Below are 22576 nucleotides of genomic sequence, written 5' to 3'. Positions count from 1 at the left end.
CCTAGTTCCTCCCAGGCCTGCTGCGGATCCCCTTTTCCTGCCCCACACCCCTCCCTGGTCCGCTGGCCGCCATCCTTTCGTGGTTTCCTAGCTCCTGCGTGGCGTTTTCCCCATTCTGAGCACCCACCGGGCCTCTCCTGAGGCGTACTGCAGGCTGAAAGCGGGCTGGCCTACTCCGTACTTCGGCTCTGCTCTTTTGCCTCGGCCCACCCGCTCTGAAACAACCCCACCCCAAGCTCCCCAGAAGCACATCTGGCCCTCGGACCCCTGCAAGGGGCTCGGCGCCCTGTTGCATGCAAGCCACCTTCGCCCAGAGCCAGCCCGCTTGTGCCGGGAACGATATTCCGGCTGCCTCTCCTCCCGAGAGCTGCAGTCTTGCCTTCTGTCTGCTTCTGCGGCTCCTGATCTGGCCCGGCATCCTCCGATCTGGCAGCTTCCAAGTGTCCTGGACTACCACTCCCAGCATCCCCAGCCAGCTGTGCTGGGGATGCTAGGAGCTGTACTCTACCGCACCTGGAGGGCACCCGGTTGGGAGAGGCTGGGCCAGGTGATCTCTTGCTCGTGTCTGACCATGCAGAAAAGAAGAGCTCCGTACACCATGCACAAAGAAACACTTTTTATTAATTCGTTAGTAACAGGTAAGCAATAGCATAGTGATATTTTTGTCATGCTACGTTTTTTTCTCGTTTCTTCCAGCAAGCCTGGACAGATGGGGCTCGGGGGAGACAGAAACCATGCAGGATTCAACAGAGAGCTCAGGGGAGGCATGGCAAGCCGCCGCACTCGACAGTTTACAAAGTTATTTGCTTTGTTAAAAAATAGACATGTAGGCAGGAAGAACGCAAACCAGTGTGATTCCTACAGAAAAAGGAAAAGATCATGGCGGAAAGATTCCCGCAAAGGGCTGCTTCTGAGGTTGGTGCGTCAAGATGACACGGCCATCCCAACGGGGGTTCGAGAGCAAAGGCGCCCCAGGTTTAGAAGGTGGGATTCATGCCGGGGAGTCTTCTGACGCGAAGCTGAAGTCAACGGAGGAGTTTCGTTATTGCTGATCAATGAAAGATTGCAGGGGGTTCCTAAAAGGCTAATACAGCGACGGAGGCGAGCGGTGAAATGAGTGCCTGTACGATTGTGTGGGGATGCGCTGATGGCGAACTTTCGGAGCAGGCTGGGGGCCGTCGTGGCACCCCAAGACACAGCAACCAAGAGAATCGGGGGGTGTAGATGAGGTGCACCGGATTCAAGGGAACAGGTTAGAACTGCTGAAACTATTTAATATATCTGCACATTTCCCAAACAGCCTGCACGTGTTTGCAACTTGGGGTTTTGCCAGAATGCTAACATCTTCTCTCTACATGCCAGTCAAGAGTTCGGGGCCAAACACCCTTCCTTGCTTGCACTGACATTGCTTTTCCTGATGGAGGCTTTGTGACTTCCAGCAGCTGTATGACAGACAGAAATTTAACAGGTGTGGCAGTCTCCTGGCCTCTTCCTAGAAAGGCTGATCCTGCTGGATTTCTGAACATACTGCAAAGGCTGAAGACGAAGAACACCTCGAGTGCGAATCCAAGCCTCCTTCCCCGGCGGCGTTCTGGCCAATGTGTAGGATGCTTCTTCCAGCCTCCAAACTGAGTTTATAGTTGTGGTAGGGAAGGAAACGAAGCGCATGCAGCACGGTGGGCAGGCAAGCGACTTGCAAGGGCCAGGCGGAACTAGGGTAGGAAGTCTGTTCTTCACTTCTCTTCCAAGCTGGGAGAAAGTCCTGGAATCTTGGCTCAGCCTGAAATGAGGCACACCTCTTCCTTTAAAATATAAAAAAAAATGCGTGCCCTTGTTGAATTCAGATACCATCTGGTCTGAATCCAAGTCTTAAGATATTTTAAGGTGTGTGAAAGATGCATTTCCTGGAACTGCAAAAGTGCAAACTCTTGTTACCGCTCTCATTAGCTGGAAATTGGGCTTCACTGACAAAAGCCAGGTGCTGATGCAGAAAGATGACCGACTGTCGCTTGTGACGTTTGTCCTTGCGCTTCCAGTTCGCTTTTGCACCAGTCCGAGCATCTGCTGCACACTGAAATCAGAAGCCGGGAACCTGGGCTCTGTGCAGCCGCTTGGCATGAAGGGCCGGCTGCTGCTTTTCCATCCGGCCTGCAGGTGCTTCTTCTGATGTGTCGAGACGTCACATCGTGACGTATCGTCGTCAAGAGACTCAACACGGGGATCACAGAGCAAGTCGTGTGTGTTTGAAATGTTATCAGGATGAATTAGGATCTAACATGTTGCAGCTGATAAATGCAGGAGTGAGATAAAATTCAGTTATATTTCCACACACACACAATTTTTCTTCAGGAAAGTGACTTCTGGAGATATAAGTTTGATATACACATAGAGAGACACATACTACACACCATCAAAGGCTGTTAGTTACTCCTCCCCGTAGGTTAACTTACACACACATAAGCTAAGCACAGCTGCTAACATACACTACGTTCGGTCGAGGTGTCTTCTTGCATCTGTACTCCAGCTTCTTCCTCTAATCACCAGATTAGGAAGCACTAATGAACACAGATAATGCTGCCCAGAGGACGCTAGTGGAGGATGGTCTCGGCCCGCTCCTTTTACTCACAAGCGAGGGCAGGTGAGGAGGGCCCCTTCCTGCGCAGGCTTGCAATCTGCATGCACTTTCCTGCGCGTGAGCCCCACTGCGCTCAGTGAGGCTTTCTTGCTGAGCAAGCACACGGAGGGTCACACCGACTGGTTCGAGGAGCTTCTATCAGGCAGCATTTTGCAGGCGACGGCTAAAAGGGGGGCAACGTGGGAAAAGGGCAGAGGACAGATCCTAGGCTAGTTCCACGGAGGGGTAAGCCGTTTTCTGGAGCGCAAGCGCGGTGCTGGTGCACTCGGCTCCCGTTAACTGGGATCACTTTAAATCAAGTGATGGAGCACCTGCCCCATCTTCTTTTACAAAGAAGAGCTCTAGGCTCCGGGCCTCAGAAACATTCTTCAGAAATTAAGGAGCTGTTTTGCTCAGGATAATTCCTCTGACTGCCAAATGTACGCATGACCAAAAAGAAGTGACCTATCCATGGCTCGTGCCAGGCCCTGCGACCTGCAACCTGCGTCCTAGCTCGTTGCTCTGTTTACAAGCCAAGATTGTACCCCAGGCGTTGGTCTTAATTTAAATTCCTGGGTCATTTGGCAGCAACAAGCCAGCATTCAAATGACAAGGTAAACAGACCACATCCAGCTTCGTTTGGGAAAACCAGGAGTAAACGGAACCTGTTCTCCAGAATTCTGGCTTGTCACTCTGTGCCGACACAAGCAATGCTTCTCCCACCCGGGTAACAATGTGTGATTTGCATGTGTGACAAATTTTGCCAAAGGCAGATTTTTCTATACCCTGCAAGGAGAAATGATCAGAGGACCTGTCTCCAAGCCGTCGCCCGATTGCAAAACTCAGGGTTGATAAATCATATGAATTTTGGTTGCCAATTAATCCAGGAAGAAGAAGAGGTGCCAGAAGAGACCTAGATAGCCAAAGTCCTGTGGGTACGTGTGCCAGGAAAAGGGGAACAGAAGGTCTACGCATCGCATTTCTCACAAACTACCAGAAGGGATGGTGTTTATATGTTTGACCAAGGCACTGGGGTTCACTAGAACGGCAACCAGGGAAGGAGAGAGGAGGGAAAGAACAGAAGAGCAGTCCTTGATTACTCGGAAAGCGAAGAAACAGCAGCAGAAAGAGGACGGGGGTGGGGAGCTTTAAGACTGCATTTCCGCACGGAGCATCCACGGAAACCAGCAGCAGAAAAGTAACCTGCAGAAGAGAAAAGGAGATGTGGAGATATTTCTCTTGTGACTATTGCAGGGTTTGGATCCAGGAAATGAACTCCTAAGCATCTACTAAAGTAATTGGACCACTTTAATCAAATGTATTTTATTCGGTTTTCCTATGTTCAAAGCCATTTACAGATGATATTTCGATATTTCGGAATCCAGTAAATATGTATGCAGCCCCAAATTCAAAGTTCAGAGCAATTCAAACAGAATAACTCCCACCAAGTTTAGAACAAGTTTACGTGGCTTGTGTGCTCCTTCCCTGCTGGTGCAGCCATCGGGGAGCGCTGAAATGGCTGCACCAGCATATCCTCTTCCTGTGTATGCTAACTGTGGCTTACTGTAATGCTCAAATGGTCAAACTGTGGTTAGTTTAAACTATGGATTAACAAGAAACCACAATCAAACCATGATTTATGATCCTGGCTTGTTTATAAACTGTAGTTTACAGAGGTAGGCAACTTAGCATTTGCCATGCTGGCTGTGATTGCTGGGAGTCATCCAAAACATCTGGAAGGCACCAGGTTCCCTGCCTCTGTGTTATACTCGCCACAGTTCATCCCTTTCCGATGTAATAATAGGAATGGACCATTCCCAGTTTCTTCCTCACAGCCATGATGTCCGAGGAGGCAGGAAGACACAAACTGGAAACATGCCCCTTCTCAGCTACATATGAGTATACTACAACCAAGCAACAGCGAATTACATCTTCTAAAAGGGAATGCTCTATTTGTAACCTATTTCAAGGCATGGATTGCCAGCTATCCAGTATCTTGCTTTCACATTTAGTATTTCTGCCTTAGATTTGGGAGCGGTTGTTCTGCTTAATACAGAGGGTTTTTCCCTTATCGCAAAACCCTGATGTGCTAGGATTAAGTCATGCACCGAAACCTGCTAAACTCAGCTGCTAAACTCATACCCTCCACTAACCTGTTCAAGATACGATCCTCTGCCTGTTGAGCGAGAAGAGTGTCCTATAACTGGCTGCAAAGCACTGGGAGCTACAGGACCCTTTGCTGCCTAAACATGCCTAGGATAGTGCCTTCCGGGTCACGAGCCCACCACAACTGCCTGCTTGCACCCCTGAGCGGCAAAGTGCTCATTCGACGGCACCCCGCGCCTGGCCGAAGCCTGTCCGTGGCACCACCCGTTGGCTATTTTCCTTCCAAGGCTGCCAAGAGAAGCCTTGGCCTAGAGAAGGCATGAAACATCAAAACCATGCAGCCGGGTCCCGAGGGTTTCAGCTAGTCTGCCGACTGCTCTTACCTAGAGATGGAGCTTTCCGATGTGATGTCTTTCGGGGTTCTGACTGCTGTGAAGCTGCGCTTTGGCTGTGAAACTGTGGAAGAGAGGAAAGCAGGGCAAAAGGCTTTGAAAAACTGAAAAGGAGAGAGCGCCAGAGGAGGATGGCCTCTCCTCCCACGCATGTAGCTGGCTGTTCCTCTCCTGCCAGAAGCGACATTTTTTTAGCTGTTCATCTGTGGGGGGAAGAGATCACACATGCCCTCTTGGAGAATAAACAGTTTAAATCTCAAGCCATTCCCCCCAATCTTGTGTTGCGAAGGTGCAAAATTATTCTCTGGAAATGAAAGGAAAATGGATCTTTTGTTTTCATGAGGTGCCCAGGTCTGGCATCCCACTTTATAGCTCCAAAGGGCCAGTTCAGGTCTCGGCTTCCCCCAGTGGCTCCTAAAGGAAGTACCAAATCTCCCCCCCCCCCATGGCTCCAAGAACCACCTGTGGTGATCCCAACAGGTAATGGTACTTGCCTTCCCAGCCCACCCCTCCTCCAGCCAGTGCACCACAGGTCTACCAGGGGACACGGCGGCAAGACCAGTCGCTCCCACAACCTGCTCAGTTTGTCCCTCATGTTTGGCTTCCCGCAGCATCGTTCCCTATTTAAACTTTTCCTCTTTTTTCGGAGCTCACCTTTCACAATCTCCAGTTGACAGCCCCTGCAAAGTGCCCAAACAGGCCCAGTTAACCCCCCCCCCCCGTTTCATTTTAGGTTTTTTGTGCACCAAATTGTGCTTTTTGTCCAGAGATGTAAAAGCTGGATGTCGGTTCAGGAACCATTCACAGTCTTGTAAAAACCCCTCCAAAAGGGGACCCAGAGTTTCAAGATTCCTTTCCACTAGAAAAGCAGGTGGGAGAGGCTTCTGCAAGCAGCTGGAGGCTTGGAGGCCCCATCTGGGGACCGTCAGTGCAAACATGAGAAACACGAGGATCATACTATGAAGTATAATGCAGCCTTTGCTACCCCTGGGTATCCGTCAGTGGTCAGCAACGGGTAAAGGGGGGGATTGGCGCCCCATGTGGATCAATGCCTGGGGTTGGCAGAGTCCCCCGGGCACAGACCTGGCTGCAGCTGCTGCTTTTTGGAAGCCACACGAATGCAAACTTGTGCACGTCCAGCTAAAAAGAAAGCAAAGCTGCATACATTTCTGTTGCGATTTTTTAAAAGATGGGATGGCCAGTCAGGGACAGTCCTCCAAAGGCCACCCTGAAGGGGCAGTCACTGGTGACGGGATGGGCAAGGTCACCGCATGCGGCCGTGCCGTTTCTGCTTTCCTGGCACCCTGGACTACGGCCTTGCTCGCCCCAGCACTTGACTCAGCCTGGGGTCACGGTGTCGTGACCCAGGTGGAGGGAACCGGCGAGGAGCACCGTCCGGGGTGTACCTACTCGTGACTTGATGGACCTTCTTTGCTGAAGTGCCGTCTCCCTGGGAATCCTTCGGGCCTCCGATTCTGCAGCAGAGAAGGGCGCAATGAACTCCCCGTTGAAGCCCCACGAAAGTCTTCCCATTGATCGAGAGGATGCCTCCTCCCCACCCCCACCCCCTCTGGAGCCAGAACCGCCATCAGGGCGCCCATGACGCCAGGCAAGTCCCGCCCTCCTCCGCTTTGTGCCCACCGCGCACTGAATTCGTGCGTGCAAGGAGTGCTCGGGGCTTGCGACCCCCTAAACCCACACGGGCAGGACTAGTGGGCCGCTGGACACAAGAGGAGACGGCGACACGCCTCCAGCCGCTCTCCCTGCTCCCAGCTCACACGTTTCTGGCGTCTGAAATTGCCCAACTCACCTCTGGACTCTGGAAGGAGGGGCAAAGACTCCATGTTTAGGGGTGCAGGTGAAATAGCGGACCCCAAAGACGGAGCCGTCGTGCTTCCCCGTGGGCTTGTCGAGCTCGATGCCGAACCAGTAGCCTGCGGGGAGGCGGGGAAGGAGGAAGCAGAAACAGAGAAACCGCACGAGTCAGAAGGGGGCTCCCAGGCCATCTAGTCTGTCCTTATCTGTATCGAGCCCGACGCTGCATTTTGCTTGTGGCGACGAAGCAGCCGCGCCGCCTCACCGGATCAGCCAACGACCTGGCATGGCCTCTTCGCAAGCAGGTGCACCGCCGGTGCCCCAAGGACCGTGACCGGTTCCTGCGAGGGCGGGAACGTTTTCGGGCCTGCCTCGGCATAAGAGCTCACCTGGGCCCGAGGGACAATAGCTCCGGGGACGGGACTGGCGCGAGGAGGCCGGGAGCGTCAGGGGTCCCGGAAGAATGGGAGGGGGCCAGAGGCCACGATGCTGCCCAGTGGGCGGCTGGCTCTGAGGCTGCAAGGGCTGCAGCCAGACCCGGACCACCCCGGCTGGCCTGGCCCGATCCAGAAGAGGAACCCACATGCCGCAGCAGGGCGAGGCAGCAAGGAGAGCTGCACGGGGTCGGCTGCAAGGGGTTTCCGATGGTGGGCGCCCTAAGAGAATTGGCCCTCACAGGTTTCCAGAGACGTACTTCCAGATTCGAGCACTGAGGACTACCGCCTTAGCTCCGGAGAGCAGCTGCTCTAGTTTTTACTCCATCCGTGTGATGCAGGCCCCCTTTTCTCCCATTTGCATGAGTCTGTGGCATTTGTGAGGCCTGCTTTAGGATTAGTCCAGACCTGGGCCTGCTTTAGGATTATGGACGCGAGTGTGTGCACAGGACTCTTGAAGCTCCTTTGAGGCAGCCACAGTCCTCATCCCCACCTGCCTTGCTTACCTGGAGCAAAGTCTGTCTTCCCGTAAAAACGGATGATGCCCTGCTTCTGCCCGGCCACCAGAACCTGATCCCCGATCTCAATCTTCAGGCCCTCACGATCCAAGCTGCCGACAGACAAGGATTTCTTCCTGAGGGCTGGAGAGACGGGAGAGAGGAGTGAGAGGCAGTGCTTTTGGTCTGAAATCTGTTCATTCTGTTTATTGATCCAGGAGAGGGTGCTGCCCCCTGATTCTTTGGTTGTCCTTTGCTCCTGGACAGTCTGTGTGTAAGTATTCATTCCTGGGCATTTGCACTGTGCTACTTCAGTAGCTGGAAAATGCCATTTCCCATTCATATTTAAATAAATACCCGCAGCCAAACCTGAGCCCTTCTCTGGGCTGTTCTTCTCCCCAAGCACAGCAGGGCAAAGACTTTCTAACACAAAGGCCTCATTATGTTAAAGACACCCAGCTAGGCTGGCTTTGCAGGACCAAAGAAGAGCACCCAGAAGTCGGGAACAAAGGAAAGGGGAAGCCAGAGTACCGGCCATTAAAGAAAAGCCACCCTGTAAGACGCAGGCCCCAGCTGAGCAGCCCCGCTGCCTTCCCAACCGGAAGGAGCACAGGGCTTCATCCTGCTTAACGGTCAGGCGCTGGGCGCACTGGGGCTTCTCAGCCAGCCTGTGCTCTTCGCGTTCCCGGCGTCAGTGCTCCGGGCCTGCCCAGCTCCTCCTCCGCACGCTCACCAAGTTTTCCCCGGGGTTCAAAGCTGGCTTCCTTTAATTGACCCCGCTTCTCTCTGAGTTCTCTGGCTTTGGCATTTGGGGGGTGGGCGCAACCCCTCCCAATCTGTTCCCGCATCCCTTCAGAGGCTCTTTTGCAGGAAAAACGGGCATCCAGGCCCTACAGCCGCACATCTCAAATCGATGCACGGCCCGCCTGTCCACAGCACCGGCCCTTGCGGTCCCCCGTTTGGGTTCCCCTCCGGCCTCTTCTGCAGGCCTGGCGCCAACTCCTCCCTCCGCAGGCTGCCAGGCACTGCCGGGGGCGGGGGAGGCCTGGGCACTCTCTCAAGCCCCCATGCTGCTCCGGGGCCAGAGGCAGCTGCTTGGAGGGCCAGGCTAGGAAGAGTAGATGGAGCTGCCCGCCAGGCAAAGTGCCCCGGGAAGATCCAGGCGTGGATGCCAGCCCTCCTGGCTCTCTCCCCCAGCTGCGCTTCTGAGCCCCGGCCCTTCTTTCCTGCACACCCACGCCGCCCCCCGCCTTGCACACCCGCCCTGCGCACAGTCTAGGGGGTGAGTCGCTCGGCCGGCAGCAGAGGCGTGTGAGGAAATGCCGGGCGTCCTGGGGGTCCCCCGCCGCCCACCTCGCAGCCTCCGCCTACCTTTCTTGTCTTTGTCCTTCCGGCCCTTTGCAGTCATGCGGGAGAAGTCCATGCGGGGGGTCCGGGGGGTGGAGGTCACCGACGACGGCGTCTGGTCGGCTGCTTTGGTGATCTTGGACACCGAGGCAAACAGTCCTGCGGAGGCAAGGGAAGAAAGGCCCCCGGCGTGGAGGCACCGGGACCCGCACTGTGCCTCGTGCCCACGCGGAGCCCGCCGAGCGGCCGCTGACGGCCCTCCAGGACACCCACCGGGCCGCCTCCCGCCACGGCCCCGGAGGCACACGCGGCCCGGGGTCGCTCCTCTCCCCCACGGCCCCAGGCCCTCGGCCTGCCGCTGGGCAACGGGCTGCCTCGCCCCACTCTGTCACCAGCCCCTCCAGTCGGGCCACAGCGGCTCCCCGGCCCGAGTCTCCCGAAAGGCTCCCAAGAGAGGCCGCCTCACGCCCGCACTCCGGGTTCCCATCAGCCTGCCCCCGTTTGCTGGCCCTGGGGAGACCCAGCCAGGGGGAGCGAAGCCCCGGCCCCGGGTGCGAGCTGCACGCAGCCCCGTGCGCCGTTACCGTGCTTCGGAGGGCAGATGAAGTAGCGGATGCCTCCCACGCTGCCGTCGTTCTTGCCGTCGGGCTCGTCCAGCTCCACGCCCACCCACTGGCCGCTTGCGAACTCCGTGGTGCCGCAGAAGCGCAAGGTGCCCACCTGCAGCGGCGCCGGGAGGCGTCGGGGGAAGGCGGGCAAGGTCAGAGGAGGGGCGACACACGCACCCTCCACGGCCGCACCGGCCTGATGAGCGGCGAGCAGTCTGCACATGCTCCGGAAGCCCTCGCTCGACACCTGTGCCAGGCTGAGGACGGCTTTTGCATGGCCGCACACAGAACCTCCCGTCGTAGGAGCGGCACTCGGCGCGGCCTCTTCAGCGGCGCTCGGCCCCCGGCCCAGCCCCAGCCCCAGCCCGGCAGGGGGCCCCGGGGTCGAGGCCGCCACCGGGCCGCTCGGGGCTGGGGGAGCCCGGGAGCGGCAGGGGCGCCCGGGCCGCCTCACCTTCTGCCCGTCCACCAGGACGCGGTCCCCCAGCTTGAGGCCCAGGGCGATGAGCATGAGGTTGCCCGGGATGTTGTCGTAGTTGGGCAGCGTGACCTTGGGCAGGTTGCAGCTCAGCGGCACGGCATCCAGCAGCAGCTGCTTCAGCTCCTTGGCCACCATGGCGGCCTCGGCCTTGTCCAGGGTCATGTCCATCGGGTCGGGCACGACGTCCGCCGGGGTCTGGCCCTTGCTGTTCTGTTGGGGGGCGAGAGGCGGAGGTCGTGCGCCAGGCCCAGCCTCTTCCCGCACGCGAGGCTGCCGTGGGCACGGGCCCCCTCCCCAGGTGCTCCCCAGGCAGGTGGGCAGCCGGCGGAGCGGAGGAAGAGGGCCTTCCGGGCCGGTGGGAGTGCCGGGTCCCATCCTGGCCCCTGCAGCCTGTCCACCCCGCGCCCTCCTTCCTCACCCTGACCGCGGGGTTCGCCCCGTGCTCCAGCAGGCACTTCACGGCCCCCAGGCACAGGTTCGAGGCGGCGATGTGCAGGGCGGTCCCGTGGTTGAAATCGCTGCACGTGGAGTTGAGAACTGGGAAAGGAAGGGAGGGACAGGTCCATGGGAGCTGACCCCATGAAAAAACAGTTCACGCCTGACATCCACTCCCAGCTGACCAGGCCTTGGGCAAGGAAGAGGTGGGGGCCACGCTGCGGGGATGTGTGGCCGGGTGCTGGCCTGGCAGGCCGCTTCCCCCTCTGTGTGGGGCTGGCCCCTCAGGCCCTCAGGCACTGTGGCCGAATGAGGTAACTGTGGGCAGGGAGAGCGAGTTGGCTGTTCCCCCACTGGCCCGGTCAGACCTTCTGCTGTCCTCTGTCCACGACGGCTCCCAGGAAACCTGCCCAGCTCCTACATTTGGCCGACATTTCTGCATTCCAGTTGGCCCATCAGCTCCCATCTTCCACACTGCCACTCTGGAGTATTTGGGGGCCAAGCACTGCTGCTGAAAACAGGTTCTGGAGTGGCTCGGTGTGACCCTGCTTTTTTCAACAAGGAACGTGGCGGAGGCTGGAACGTGGCAGGGAGTCTGGTAATCGTTGTGTCTCCCAACAGGAGGTTGCCAAGGAGTGAGAGTCCCCAGAGAACAAGGGCCAGAAACTGCCTGTCTGCTTTTTACAGCCATAGTAATGATGCTCAGTTTTATGAACCGGAGCTCATTACAAAGGGGCTATAAACCTTTATAAACCTGTTGTTACTAAGGACTAGCAACTTGTTTTCTTCTTCTAAGGGGAAAAAGATAGTGAAGGATTATTCAAAAGCCTAAACGTTTGTATTCTGTTTGAGAGTTTGGAACTGTGCTCAAATACGAAGGGCTTTAACTTAAAATGTGCCCGACACTCTCCCTGAAATGGCACAACGTGGCTGGACAGCCCTTCCGATGCAAGAACCTTTCCATTCCGTCACTCTCAGAATTATGAGAATAAAACTGAGAGGAGGAGGGGCGATGTGAGTTAGCTTTGCTTCCTTGCAAAAGGAGAAAAGGTGGAATGTAAACGTAGTAAAATAACCATCAAGGGACAACTGCCTGATCCCAAAAGCTTGAATAGTTACCACTTCCTGGTTCTGTATTCACCATCGGTTAATGTCAATTAAAATCCCCACTCACACAGAAACCTGCTTTGAAAATGTGAGAACAAACAGAAATCCATTCACTTTGCCACCAAAAGATTGGTCTGCCACCCAGGTAAAGAAATCTCGCTGACCAATCAATCAATCAATCAATCATCTTTGCACGCAGATGGATACTGCCCTTTCACAGTTCTAGGGGCAGCACGTCAGCACCCCAGTGTCTCCGGAGGGGCTTCCTTGCCAGCATCAGGGCCGGGGAGGCCTCTGCCAAGGGAGACCCATCCTCCGCAATCGCCACGAACGCTTCTCCAAATGGCCACGCCGATCTCTCTTTCTCGCTGCTGCTTTTTAAAAAACGGGGCCCCTTTTCCGGCAATCAATCGGGTTGATAAATTAATCCACCCGGCGTGTTGACCCCAGGCTGCACTCCGTGAGCAGGTGAGCAGGTGGACGCGCTCGCCACCCGGGGAAGCTCGCCGCCCTCCCCAACGCACCTTTCGGCTTGCAGGCCTTCAGCAGGATGCGGATGAGCTCGGGCACGTCGAAGTAGGCCGCGTAATGCAGGGCACTCATGTTGGTCCAGCGGCTGCGCAGGGTCACGTCCGCGTCCAAGGCCAGCAGCTGCTCCGAGAGCCGCACGGCGGCAGCGGGGTCCCCTGGACGGGAGGGGAGCGGAGCAGAGGATGCGCCAACAAACCCCCACCTTTCCCTGCAGCATTCCCACCGCAAGGGAAATGACTGCGTCCCTCCTCCGGGCATACGGGGGCAGCCTTTCAGGAATCTGAAGATCACCTCCCTGCCTCCCTGCTTCTGCAAGCTAAGCATCTCCCCTGCTCCCCCGCCGTCTCTTCCCATTCAGCTCTCTGGACCGCTACACCCGCCCTTTCTGCCCCTCCTCGCCTCCTCCCTCCCTCTGTCCTGCCCCTCCAAAGGACCAGAGGCAGCCCAAGAGCTGCCGTGACCCGGGGGGCAGCACGGCCACATCCTCGCGATCCCCAGCCACGCGCTGCTGTATCGACACGAGGGTCAACGCGGAAGAGGACAGACACAAAGGCAGTTTGCAGGGCTTAAACCAGGACTTCCGGTCGGATTTCCGGGGAGGTCCGGTGGGGCTGGGCGACCCGGGAGGAGGCCGGAGGGGCACCTGGGGCAGGCTCGGCGGTTCTGCTCACCCACACCGTGTGCTCCCGCCTTGCAGGCGTAATGAAGCAGAGTCATGTCCGTCAGGCCATCCCTGTCGTTGACGTGGCAGCCGCGCTTCAGGATCTGGAAGAGGCAAGAGGCCAAGGGGGATGCTGGTCCAGGGATAATAAAAGGGCCTCTGGGCACCCGCCCCCCCAGCAGTCGCCCATCAGCTGTGGATCTGGGAGGCACATGGGATTGAGGATGGCTCCGGACAGGAGTCCATCCATGCAGTTAAGCCCGGCCTGCGTCTCAGCCACAGAATCCTACAAGGCAATCAAAAGGACAACTCTCTCCTCTCTGAGCCCCTCTGTGTTTTTCCACTGTTTCTTCTATCCCTCCCAGCCAAAGATCCTGCTAAGGAGGAAAATATGAAATAGTGACAAAGTTCCTTTGGGCTTGGGATGGGAGCTGCCTGTCATGAGGCAAAGCAGAAAACTCAAACCGGAAAGGGCTCCTGAGGCTCAACTCCTGCCAGCAGCAAAAATCCCGCTTACATGTGGGGCTGATCATAGTATCTAGGAAGACCTCCCCTCGCTTCCTTGCCCCCTGGACTATTCAGGGCCCTGATGTACTTCCTCCCAGAGCCTACACTTGCCCCGGCTTCTCCGTGGGATTTCACAGGAGGCCTGGAAAATTCCCCTTCTTATCTTGTCACCCTCTTTGGGGCACGAGGCCTGGGCCAGTTTCACCTCCTGGGCCACACCATGTCCGCTGGTGGGGCATGAGGGAATCTGCAGGACTCTCTGTGGTGCGGGGGGGGGGGGGGGGCAGAAATCAGGGTTTAGTCTTGTGCTTAATCTACATTTGAGCTTTTGGGGGTCTGTGGGGCTAAAAGAAGAGGAACTAAGAGGAGCTCAAAGGCCCGGCAGGGGAGTGGGGAGGTTGCTCCCAAGTTTGCTGACAGAGTGGATGTGCTGGGGTTAAAGTTTCCTGCAGCTTTTGCAACCCTTTCCACTGTTCCTGCAGTATTTTTCCTTTACGCACAGAATGTGTGAAGGTTCCAGAGGAAGCGCTGCAGGGAATCTTCTCTGGGTGTTTTGCATTTGTGAATTAAGCAAGGGCTTCTTAGACGGTCGCCCTCCGTGCCACCGGCCTGGGGCTCAGTTCCGGGCCCCCTGGCAACTCCGTTTCTTCCAGTGGCAGCCGTGGAGGGATGGGGGGGCTGGCACTTACAGGTGCTCGCTGTAAGTGCCCCCCTCACACGCCTTCCACACCTGGGGCTGAGTTTTCCATGCCACTGCCTGTTCTTTTTTTGGTGGGGGGGCTGAGAGCCAGTGGGCCAAGCCGGTTGCATCTCACTCCCCAAGCTGCCCCCACCGCTCACCTCATTGCCGATGATGTCGATCTTGTGCTGTACCTGCGGGACCCATTGGCGGATGATTGCAAAGAGCTCTGGGACCGTGGTGATGGGGTCATACAGAATTTCTTGACATGCCGGGTCGTTTGGGTCGAAAAAAGTGAAAGCTGCAGAGACCAGAAAGGTTGGAGACAAAGATTGGGGCGGAAGGGGGGGTGGAGAAAAAGTGGTTTATGCAAACGTTATACATCCCGCGGGCCACCTTTATCACCTCTTTGGGCATTTGGTAAGTAGTCACTGAAAGGCCACAAGAAAGGAAGATTAATTCTTCAGGGTGTAAAGGTAGCAATGACCGAAATGCTACGGCTCGACCTGTGGAAGCTGGAGAAGGGAAACGGGAGCCAGAAGAATGGGCTGCCAGAAGTATCAACCCTCCACCAGGACAATGATGCCCCTGGCCAAAGGGAGAGGTTTTAAAGTTGTCAGTGAAGTCCTGGCTGGCCCTCAGAACCTCTGGTGTGATGGGGCGCCCAGGCCTCGGTCGAGTGGAGGCAGGACCCTGACATGGGTGGGTGGCAGAAGCCACTGCGGCACCGTGGCCAAAGGGTTAATCTGGGACTCAGGAGACCAGGGTTCGGGTCGCACTGGGTGGCTCTGGGCCCCCTAGCCAATTTCTCAGGGTTACGGGCAAGATAAAATGGAGAGGAAGAGCGGGGGGTTTCTGTAAGCTGCCTTGGTTTCTCGCAGGGCAAAGGATAGGGTATAAATTCAATACAAGCCTGTATTAAAAAGAGATTGTGGCAACCAGTAAACACAAGACAATAGGCATACATGCCACAGAAGGCATTGTCTAAGCTCTGCTGCTTCTCCTGAGGCAGGCATGAAAACAACGATCCATTGTTCAGGCAGAGCAGGGCGGCCCTGTGGCCCTAATCCATCCCTGTGCAAGACTCGATGCGCCGAATGCATTTGCTGATAATAAGCATTAATGAGCTTGGGTCGTGGGCCAGCATAACGGAGCGACGCCAACGAGTGCCTCCCGCAGCTTAGGGACAACACTGCCGTTCAGCTGCGGCAGGTGAATCGTGACCGGGAATTACAAAAACTCATCAAGAGCTCGCCCCCAGATCAGCTCGCCTGTCCGTGTCCACTGCCTGCATGCACTCTGACTTGCGTCCTCATTTTTAAATCTGGATTTCCCCACTGAATCAACTCGGGATGGGAAAGTAAGTCCAACGGCAACAGATGTGGAACGACACACCAGGCCTCTCTCATCGCCGTTTCTGCAGGAGTGCATTGTGCCGAGAACCTCACACCGTCCGCTTGGAGAGGGTCCAGGCACAAAGAGCCCAAACCTGCCCCAGATGGACCCTCCAATCTGCATGAACAAGACCAGCGCTTTGGTCAACAAATCAGCCTTATGATACAAAGCAAGATCGGGAAGGCCAAACATATGTTCTTTGACTTGAAACTATGACCTTTTCAAACACATTCCTATGGGGAGGAACCCCACAGAAGCAGCATATGGAAGAGCGCGTTAGCTTTGTGAAAAGACCCGCCAGGTATAAATTGCAGAATCCCACAGAGAATGCTCAGCACCATGTCCGTATTAAGAGTGTTCCCCATGCCCCATAGACTCAACGCATTCTTCAGCGTGCAGAGCAATCCTATTACCCCCTAGCCAGCACCTTGGTGGAGCACAGGATTCTTGGGATTCTGAGCTCTGCGGATGGACAGTGCTCCAATCTCAGAGTTGGGATCCACCCTGGATCCCCTCCCTGCCTTGGAAAGCACCTTGCCGGCTGCTTCTCCGAGGTCTGAAGAGCAACCTTGGAGAGCAGGGAAAGGGAGCCACCTGGGGGACAAGCTGGGGAGGAGAGCAAGGCCACGCGCCACGCTGCATCCTGGAGGCTCTCCAGCCTCATTTCTTTCCCGCCTCTCCTGAAGTACCACGGCTGAAGTACCACGGCTGGAGGCTGGCTTACAGAGCAGGAGAGCCCTCCCCACACTCCCCAGGCCACACGGTGGTTTGCTTGTACCCCTCCGAGCTCAAAGGATTATGGGCAGCCGTCCAGGATTGTGCCCTTGCTCAAATTCACCTTGGCCATTCGGGAGACGTCTCCGGGAATAAGTATTCCCAAATAAGTAACAGAACCTGGGCACCATGGAAACAGCCAATTAGCTAATATACCGTGAGATATAGGATCTCCAGTCAGCATCAATTCAGTCTTTGTGCACTTAATTGAATAGCCTAACGAATCATTCAATGCGTTCATAACCACCTGCATCAAAGCTGGGACAAGTCTCGGATAAACGGTAAATAAAACCAGCATGAAGAATACTTCTGAATTAGACGTGATCTCACACAAATCTGTGCACGCGACAGTTTGTCTCCTGGCGCACCCCAAAGCTCACGAACTGAAGTCAAGCATCTGGGGTGAAAGTGGACGTCCTTGTTTGTCACTTCTCCCAAGTCCCAAAAGAAAAATCCAACAAGGACATTCATTGGTCTTTGCTCCAGCTTTTTTTTTGGGGGGGGGCGGTGTGGAATCTTAAATGTTGACCCATTTCCAACATTCTGCCAGAACGCCAACGTCTCTCCATGTAACAACGATACACAAAGGGCTGCTCTGTCAGATAAGCTTATCTGGAACAGCATAATCCAGGACTGCAGCAGTCTGGATCACACCAGCTTCCAAAGGAAGCGACTGGCCCGGGACAGAGCACCTGCTTTGCAGGTGGGGGGTGGGCAGCCCATCTCCTGCGGCATCTCCAGCTGAGGCCAGAGAGAAACCCAGCCTGGAGTCCTGGAGAGCTGCCGCTGCCAGTCCGTGCTGACAACACTGGGCTCGATGGATTGAGGCCAGTCTTGCGTCAGGCAAGCTCCAGGGTCGCTCCGAGCTTTAAAAGGAAGTGCAATTCACACATCCCTCCCTCCCCACTCTTTGCTCTTCCTTCTGACCTGCAGAGGATGCTGCTCTCTCAGCCACTGCCAAGTGTGAGAGGCAGCAATCCTTCCTTATCACTGAACTGGATGACTCATGGCTTCTGTTCACATCGGTGAGTCACCTGGCTTGCAGTATTCTGAAGCAAGCCGGTCATCCTCACCCCTCACCGGCTCTCTCCAGCAGAAGTCAGCTGAGTCAACTTCCCGACAGGATCCAGGTGTCCTGAAGCTGCCTAGATAGAGACAGCGGCGGGCGGGCGGGCGGGCGGGCAGGCGGGCAAGGACTTTTACATTCATTAGGTCTGCAGGCTATACAGTATTCAAGGAGTCCCAATGATCAATCAATTATCCGCAGGCAGAGCCGGTGCTGCCGCTAGGGAGGGGGGGCAGAGTCCAGAGGGCAGAACGCCAAGGCAAGATCAGGCAGGAAGACAAGGGCTGTGGGGAGCACCCCCCGGCCAGCTTTGCACGCCGGCTGGGTGGCCGGGGGGCATCCCCTTGCAGGGGAGGGCGCAGTGCTCTCACCAGCTGGGACGCGACGGACACACGCACACAGTTCTGCCTTTGCCTTAGGTGATAAAATATTTGGACCAGGCCCGAGGAGGATTTCCGAGAAATCCCTTGCTCTGGGCTGAGAGAAAACAGCACAAGCTGCAGAAGAGCGCAGTCCAACACCAGGCAGGGTTGTCTCGACCAGATGAATCGTTTCCAGTTGATTAATAATCTGATTAACCCGTTTCATTTCATAAGCGTGGTGCCCAAAACTCAGTATAGGTTCCCTTCAGAGAACTCTTCCATCGACACTGACGCATCCAATAGCTCCCACCCTAAACAAGCGGGATTTCTAAAAGCCGGGGAAGGGTCTGGGGGCTGTGAAGAGCAGCGAGAACCTGTGCCACGCACGCCTCCCCCAAACGATGGCAGGGGGAGGCGACCAAGCTCTGTCCAGACACAAGCAAAGCACCAGCCCCGGCCCGGCAGTCACGGGGAACCAGGAGGGCCTCCTCCGCCGGGCGCCCCACAGCCCGGGCAGATTCATTGTGCCCGCTGCTTGGAGCATCCCCTGGGCAGCTGGGCACGGCCTGTGCTCCCTCGTCCGAGGCGGCTCTGCTTGTGGCTCTCCCAGCGTACGGGGCCAGAACCAAACACAGGAGCTGAAGCTGGCCCTGGGGCAAATCCCGCCCACAGCACGGGACGCACGAAATACCCCACGCCCCATCACAGCAGAACAAGGCCCGTGTGACCCGGAATGGCCGCACGCTTTGCCCTGGCACGCTGGACTTAGTGCGGAAACAGGCATCGCTCTGATCTACTGTTATTCCTTCCAGGCTGGAAAGAAAAGCCCGCCCCACCCACAACAGACTGGATCAAGTCTTCTGGCTCTGACGCGGCCTGAGAAAAAGGACTGCTGCCGGCTGTTCTGCCCCGGCAAGACTCTGGACGCCGAGTCGGCACCCTCCGGAGGAAGGAGGACCGGACAAAGCGCGGGTGGCCGAGTGGCGGCTGTCACGGGCCTGCTGCGGCGGCCTTCGCTTGCCCGCCTTTCCGCCAATGCCTTTTGTTGCGAGAGTCGGGAGGACTGTGTCCCGAGCTTGGTCGCCTGTGTGTCTGTGTGTGCAAAACATTTTGGCATAAAAGCATTGATAACTTTAAAAATCAGCTGAAAGTATGATTGTACCAGACTGCAGCTGGTGAGCAAAGAGTGTGGCCGGGTGGCCTCTTTCCCCTGTTGGAACAGCCATTCTGTTTGACTCCATTTCAGAGCTGAAGACGTGTCAGAATGGTACCCCACCCCATGTGGATCCACTCCCACCTAGATGTGAATGCGCTGCCCGTGCGGATGCGGCTAAGCTCAGAGGGAACTGGGGAGGCCAAGAGGGGAGAACCCGGGAACGCCCTGCTGGGCCAGGCTAAGCTCCATCCAGGCCAGCATTCTCTTCCCACAGCGGTCAACCGGCCGCACACGGGCAGCCCGCACACAGGAGTGCAACGGACCCATGTTCCCCAGCAAGTGGTGCACACACCCACACTGCCTCGATCCTGGAGGTGGCACGGGGCCACCAGGACTAGCAGTTTCTTGGCACAAACCCCCTTTAAGGCCATCTAAAGCAGATTCCATGGAAACAGTCTTTCCCATGGCCTGAGATCGTGCCGCCGGCGGGGGCAGCCGCCCCTTCTGCATGCAAGAAGCCCACACACTGGAGAGCTTTTCTGGCCGCAAGGCATCGGTCAGCTAAGGGACTGATCCAAGCACGCCCAGGAAGGGGGGCTTCAGTGCAGCCCCCTCCTCCAGCCCCACTGCCTGTGGCACTTCAGAGCTTCCTGTTGGGCCTCATCGGGACACCCCCAAACCAGAAGCTCTTATCATCTGGGCAGGGCAGGCTGGGGACACAGAGGGCCACGGGGCTGAGTTCCAAACAGGTTGGCTACTACAGTGCCCATGGACAGGCCACTGAAAATAAAAGCTGCCAGGGATGAGGCAACCCGCTGGCATAGGAAGCCCCAGCCCCTCCTGAGCTGAGCTCCAACCTGCCAGAGCAGCAGGGAGAGCTCCTGGGAAACTCAAAAGGAAAGCTGGACTGGATTGGGAGCCCCACGCCCACAAAGTCCCCAGCCACTCCTGCCTCTGGCAACGTGGCTGCTTTCTTCAGAAACCGTGGAGTTCGAGGACGGACTGACCATAATCCTTTGGGAGAGGAGCCGGGGCAGAAGGATGGACGATAGGCTTCTTCCTCCTTTCCAGGACGGGGCTCTGGAATTCCAGGGCCTGGTGCTCCTCTTCCGAGGGGAGCTCCACGGAGTCGTCTTTGGTCATGACTGCTGGACACAGGCGCCTCTGCAGAGAGAAAGGGGTGAGGCCTGAAGAGCAAAGATCCGGGAAAGCGAGCGCCAGCCCCATGGATCGCTGCACTCCCACATGCAGACTCGGCTCCGAGGTTCTGTCCTCCTTGAAGGATTTTGCACGGGCAGCATTCATAAAGCAACAGGCGGGTCTCTGTTAATTCAGCAGCGCGGGTCCAGAGCAGAGCCGGTCCAAACAGGGTTACACAACTTGCTCACAGCAGCTTCCCGCCCCCCCCCCCGCCCACCGCACAGGAAATATCTTGTATTTCCATGCCAGTTCCTCCTCAACTCTAAATGGGTCTACATATCAGTTAGCATGTTAATCTTATGCAAATCTATGCAGGTGGGGGGGCTGGTGTTGCATTTCTTTTCCTGGGGAAGTGGGGAGAGCTATCGGAGAGGCAGAACTGGAAAGGCGATTTGCATCTCCTGTGACATTTGAAAGACCATCTTTACTGCAGCTTAAGTTTCATAAACAAAGGTGCTAGTCCCTGGCCTTTTCCAGCTGCAGCCCTCCCCAAACCAACCCCCTCCTGATGTTTTGGACCACAACGCCCATCATCCACAATCCAGTGATGTAGTCCCACACGTCACGCAGGGCACCAGTCTGAGGAGAGCTGCTTCCACACATCTCCAGAGGAAATTGCATCAAGATGCTTAAAAACCATGCAAGTCTAGGCAGAAGGAAGCCCTGCGACTCCAGTACTTGGGCGATGCGCCCATTATAATCCAATCTCTACACTTCCACTTCTGAGAAGGCATGTATAGGATCAGGCCCACTCTCATGAACAGCCCACAGAAATGAATGCCATGACAGACAGGGAGTTTTGAAAGTAGATGGCCAAAGCATCTCTGCTGGCTTAACACATCTACCGCTCCAAAATTCGTTCTAAATGCAAAACACTTCACAAGGACTGGAAGCAACTCTGAGAGGACCAACCCACTATCACAATGTGGACTGCCAAGCGGGCTCTGAGGGGGCGCCTGTATTTGAACGACAGGAGTTTTGCAAAATCCACGCTCTTCTCTCTGCAGCGCCGTGATGGCATTCGGCCACATCCCCTGCAAGGGTTTTGCCCTCAAAGGAAGCCTTAAAATGGCTTTAAATCAGTAAATACAGTGAACCAACAGCAACAACAACACCCGGGCTCAAATGGACGAAGCACCGTGCACAGGTTAAAATTAAAATGGATGAAATAAAAATGGTTAGAATGGAGCGATGTTTGCTACCTTGGGGTCCTTACAAGGAAAAGAGGAAAAACAGTACCGTATAAATGCAATGCAGTGGTGGTGGTGGTGGTAGAATAATTAATAATAATAATAATAATAATAATAAAAATAATAATAAAAACGACTCTACAAAGTCTCTACCTCTAGGTTTTGAATATGGAGGGTTTCTAGTGACATTCTGCCTTTCAAAGAGGCAGGGGATTTGGGCACTCCAACATATATCTATGTTTTCCAAGAAAAAGGCACCTTCAAGATCACACCCTTCTTCTCCAGAACAACCCCCCACACCAGTGTGCAGACCTGGTTGCCACTGGCACGTGTGGTCGTGCATGGGGGGGCCCCTGGACATCCCTTCAGACAACTCTCAGTGATCCTGCAACAAGACCCCCCCCCCCCGCTTTGGAACAGCACAGCAGCAGCGGGCGTGCAAACCCAAAATGTGCAAATGTGCGTGTCATGCAGGTGTGGAGCACAGGTGGAGGCAGAAACATGTCTCCCTTCCACCGTGAGCTGGGGGAGCAGCGGTCATCCCGGCCCTGGGCATAAAACCTGTAGCTTTGGCTGTTTGCAGAGCAGGGAATCTTGGCTGGGTGCAGCCAGCTCCGGATGTTTCACGGATTCCGCTAAGGACACCTTTCGGTCCTCATGATCCGCGCGATTCTTCTCGCCACCCCACGGCACCTGGCTCGAAGGCGCCCGCAACCGTCCACCGGCTCTGCCGATTCCTTCGGCGGCCCCAGTGAAGCAGGATGTGCCCCCAGGATGGTCCCGAGCCTAAGGGGGTTTTTGCACTGGGGGGGTGTTGACCGCCCTCTAGGGAGTGGGGGGGCTCCCCCCATAGCCGGATTGCACCTTCACACATGCTTCAGGGGCTCGACAGATCGTGTGGGGTGTGGGCAGAAGGAGGGCCATGCACTGATGCTCTGCATCTGGACAACCAAATATGGGGCAGCAGAAGCCAGAACTAAACTGTAGTCACGGGGTGGGGGGCAGCAACGTCGGAGACCCCTGGAAGAGGGGAGAAGCCTCCCACGTGACCAGCCTGGGGGTCTGCTGTGGGCAGCGGGCTGTGAGGAAAGCGATGGGGCGGTGGGGGTGGGTGAAGAGGAGGCCCCGCGGAGGCAGAAGAGGCGCCCCGGGGAATGCGGGAGGCCTGGGCTGGGGCCGGGGGGGGCGACGAGGGATGATGATGATGATGATGGGGGGG

At 56.3% G+C, this 22576-nt stretch overlaps 1 protein-coding gene across 1 annotated transcript; it reads right to left on the bottom strand.

The window, feature by feature from the left end:
• Positions 1-601: 601 nt before the first annotated feature.
• Positions 602-20120, bottom strand: CLIP3 (CAP-Gly domain containing linker protein 3). Its single transcript, XM_044435534.1, has 13 exons — positions 19975-20120; positions 14376-14515; positions 13039-13132; positions 12361-12522; positions 10713-10831; positions 10268-10504; positions 9790-9925; positions 9230-9364; positions 7868-8002; positions 6923-7046; positions 6523-6587; positions 5104-5176; positions 602-3817 (listed from the first exon to the last, which is right to left on the bottom strand). The coding sequence occupies exons 1-13, from the start codon at positions 20108-20110 to the stop codon at positions 3763-3765; spliced, it is 1611 nt and encodes a 536-aa protein (XP_044291469.1). The 5' UTR covers positions 20111-20120; the 3' UTR covers positions 602-3762.
• Between the last annotated feature and the right edge of the window lie 2456 nt (positions 20121-22576).

Source organism: Varanus komodoensis, unplaced genomic scaffold, assembly GCF_004798865.1.
Source record: "Varanus komodoensis strain SLA01 unplaced genomic scaffold, ASM479886v1 scaffold29_3, whole genome shotgun sequence".
Taxonomy (NCBI): domain Eukaryota; kingdom Metazoa; phylum Chordata; class Lepidosauria; order Squamata; family Varanidae; genus Varanus; species Varanus komodoensis.
Note: the sequence above shows the minus strand (reverse complement) of the source record. Positions and strands in the feature narration are given on the sequence as shown.

Excerpts from the sequence above, each read along its gene's own strand:
- CLIP3 (XM_044435534.1), bottom strand. The coding sequence starts at position 20,110 with ATGACCAAAGACGACTCCGTGGAGCTCCCCTCGGAAGAGGAGCACCAG. Across the intron at positions 14,516-19,974 it reads TCCTCTCCCAAAGGATTATG|CTTTCACTTTTTTCGACCCA; the intron begins GTCAGTCCGTCC and ends TGGTCTCTGCAG. Across the intron at positions 8,003-9,229 it reads GAAGGACAAAGACAAGAAAG|CCCTCAGGAAGAAATCCTTG; the intron begins GTAGGCGGAGGC and ends CCGTCTCTCCAG.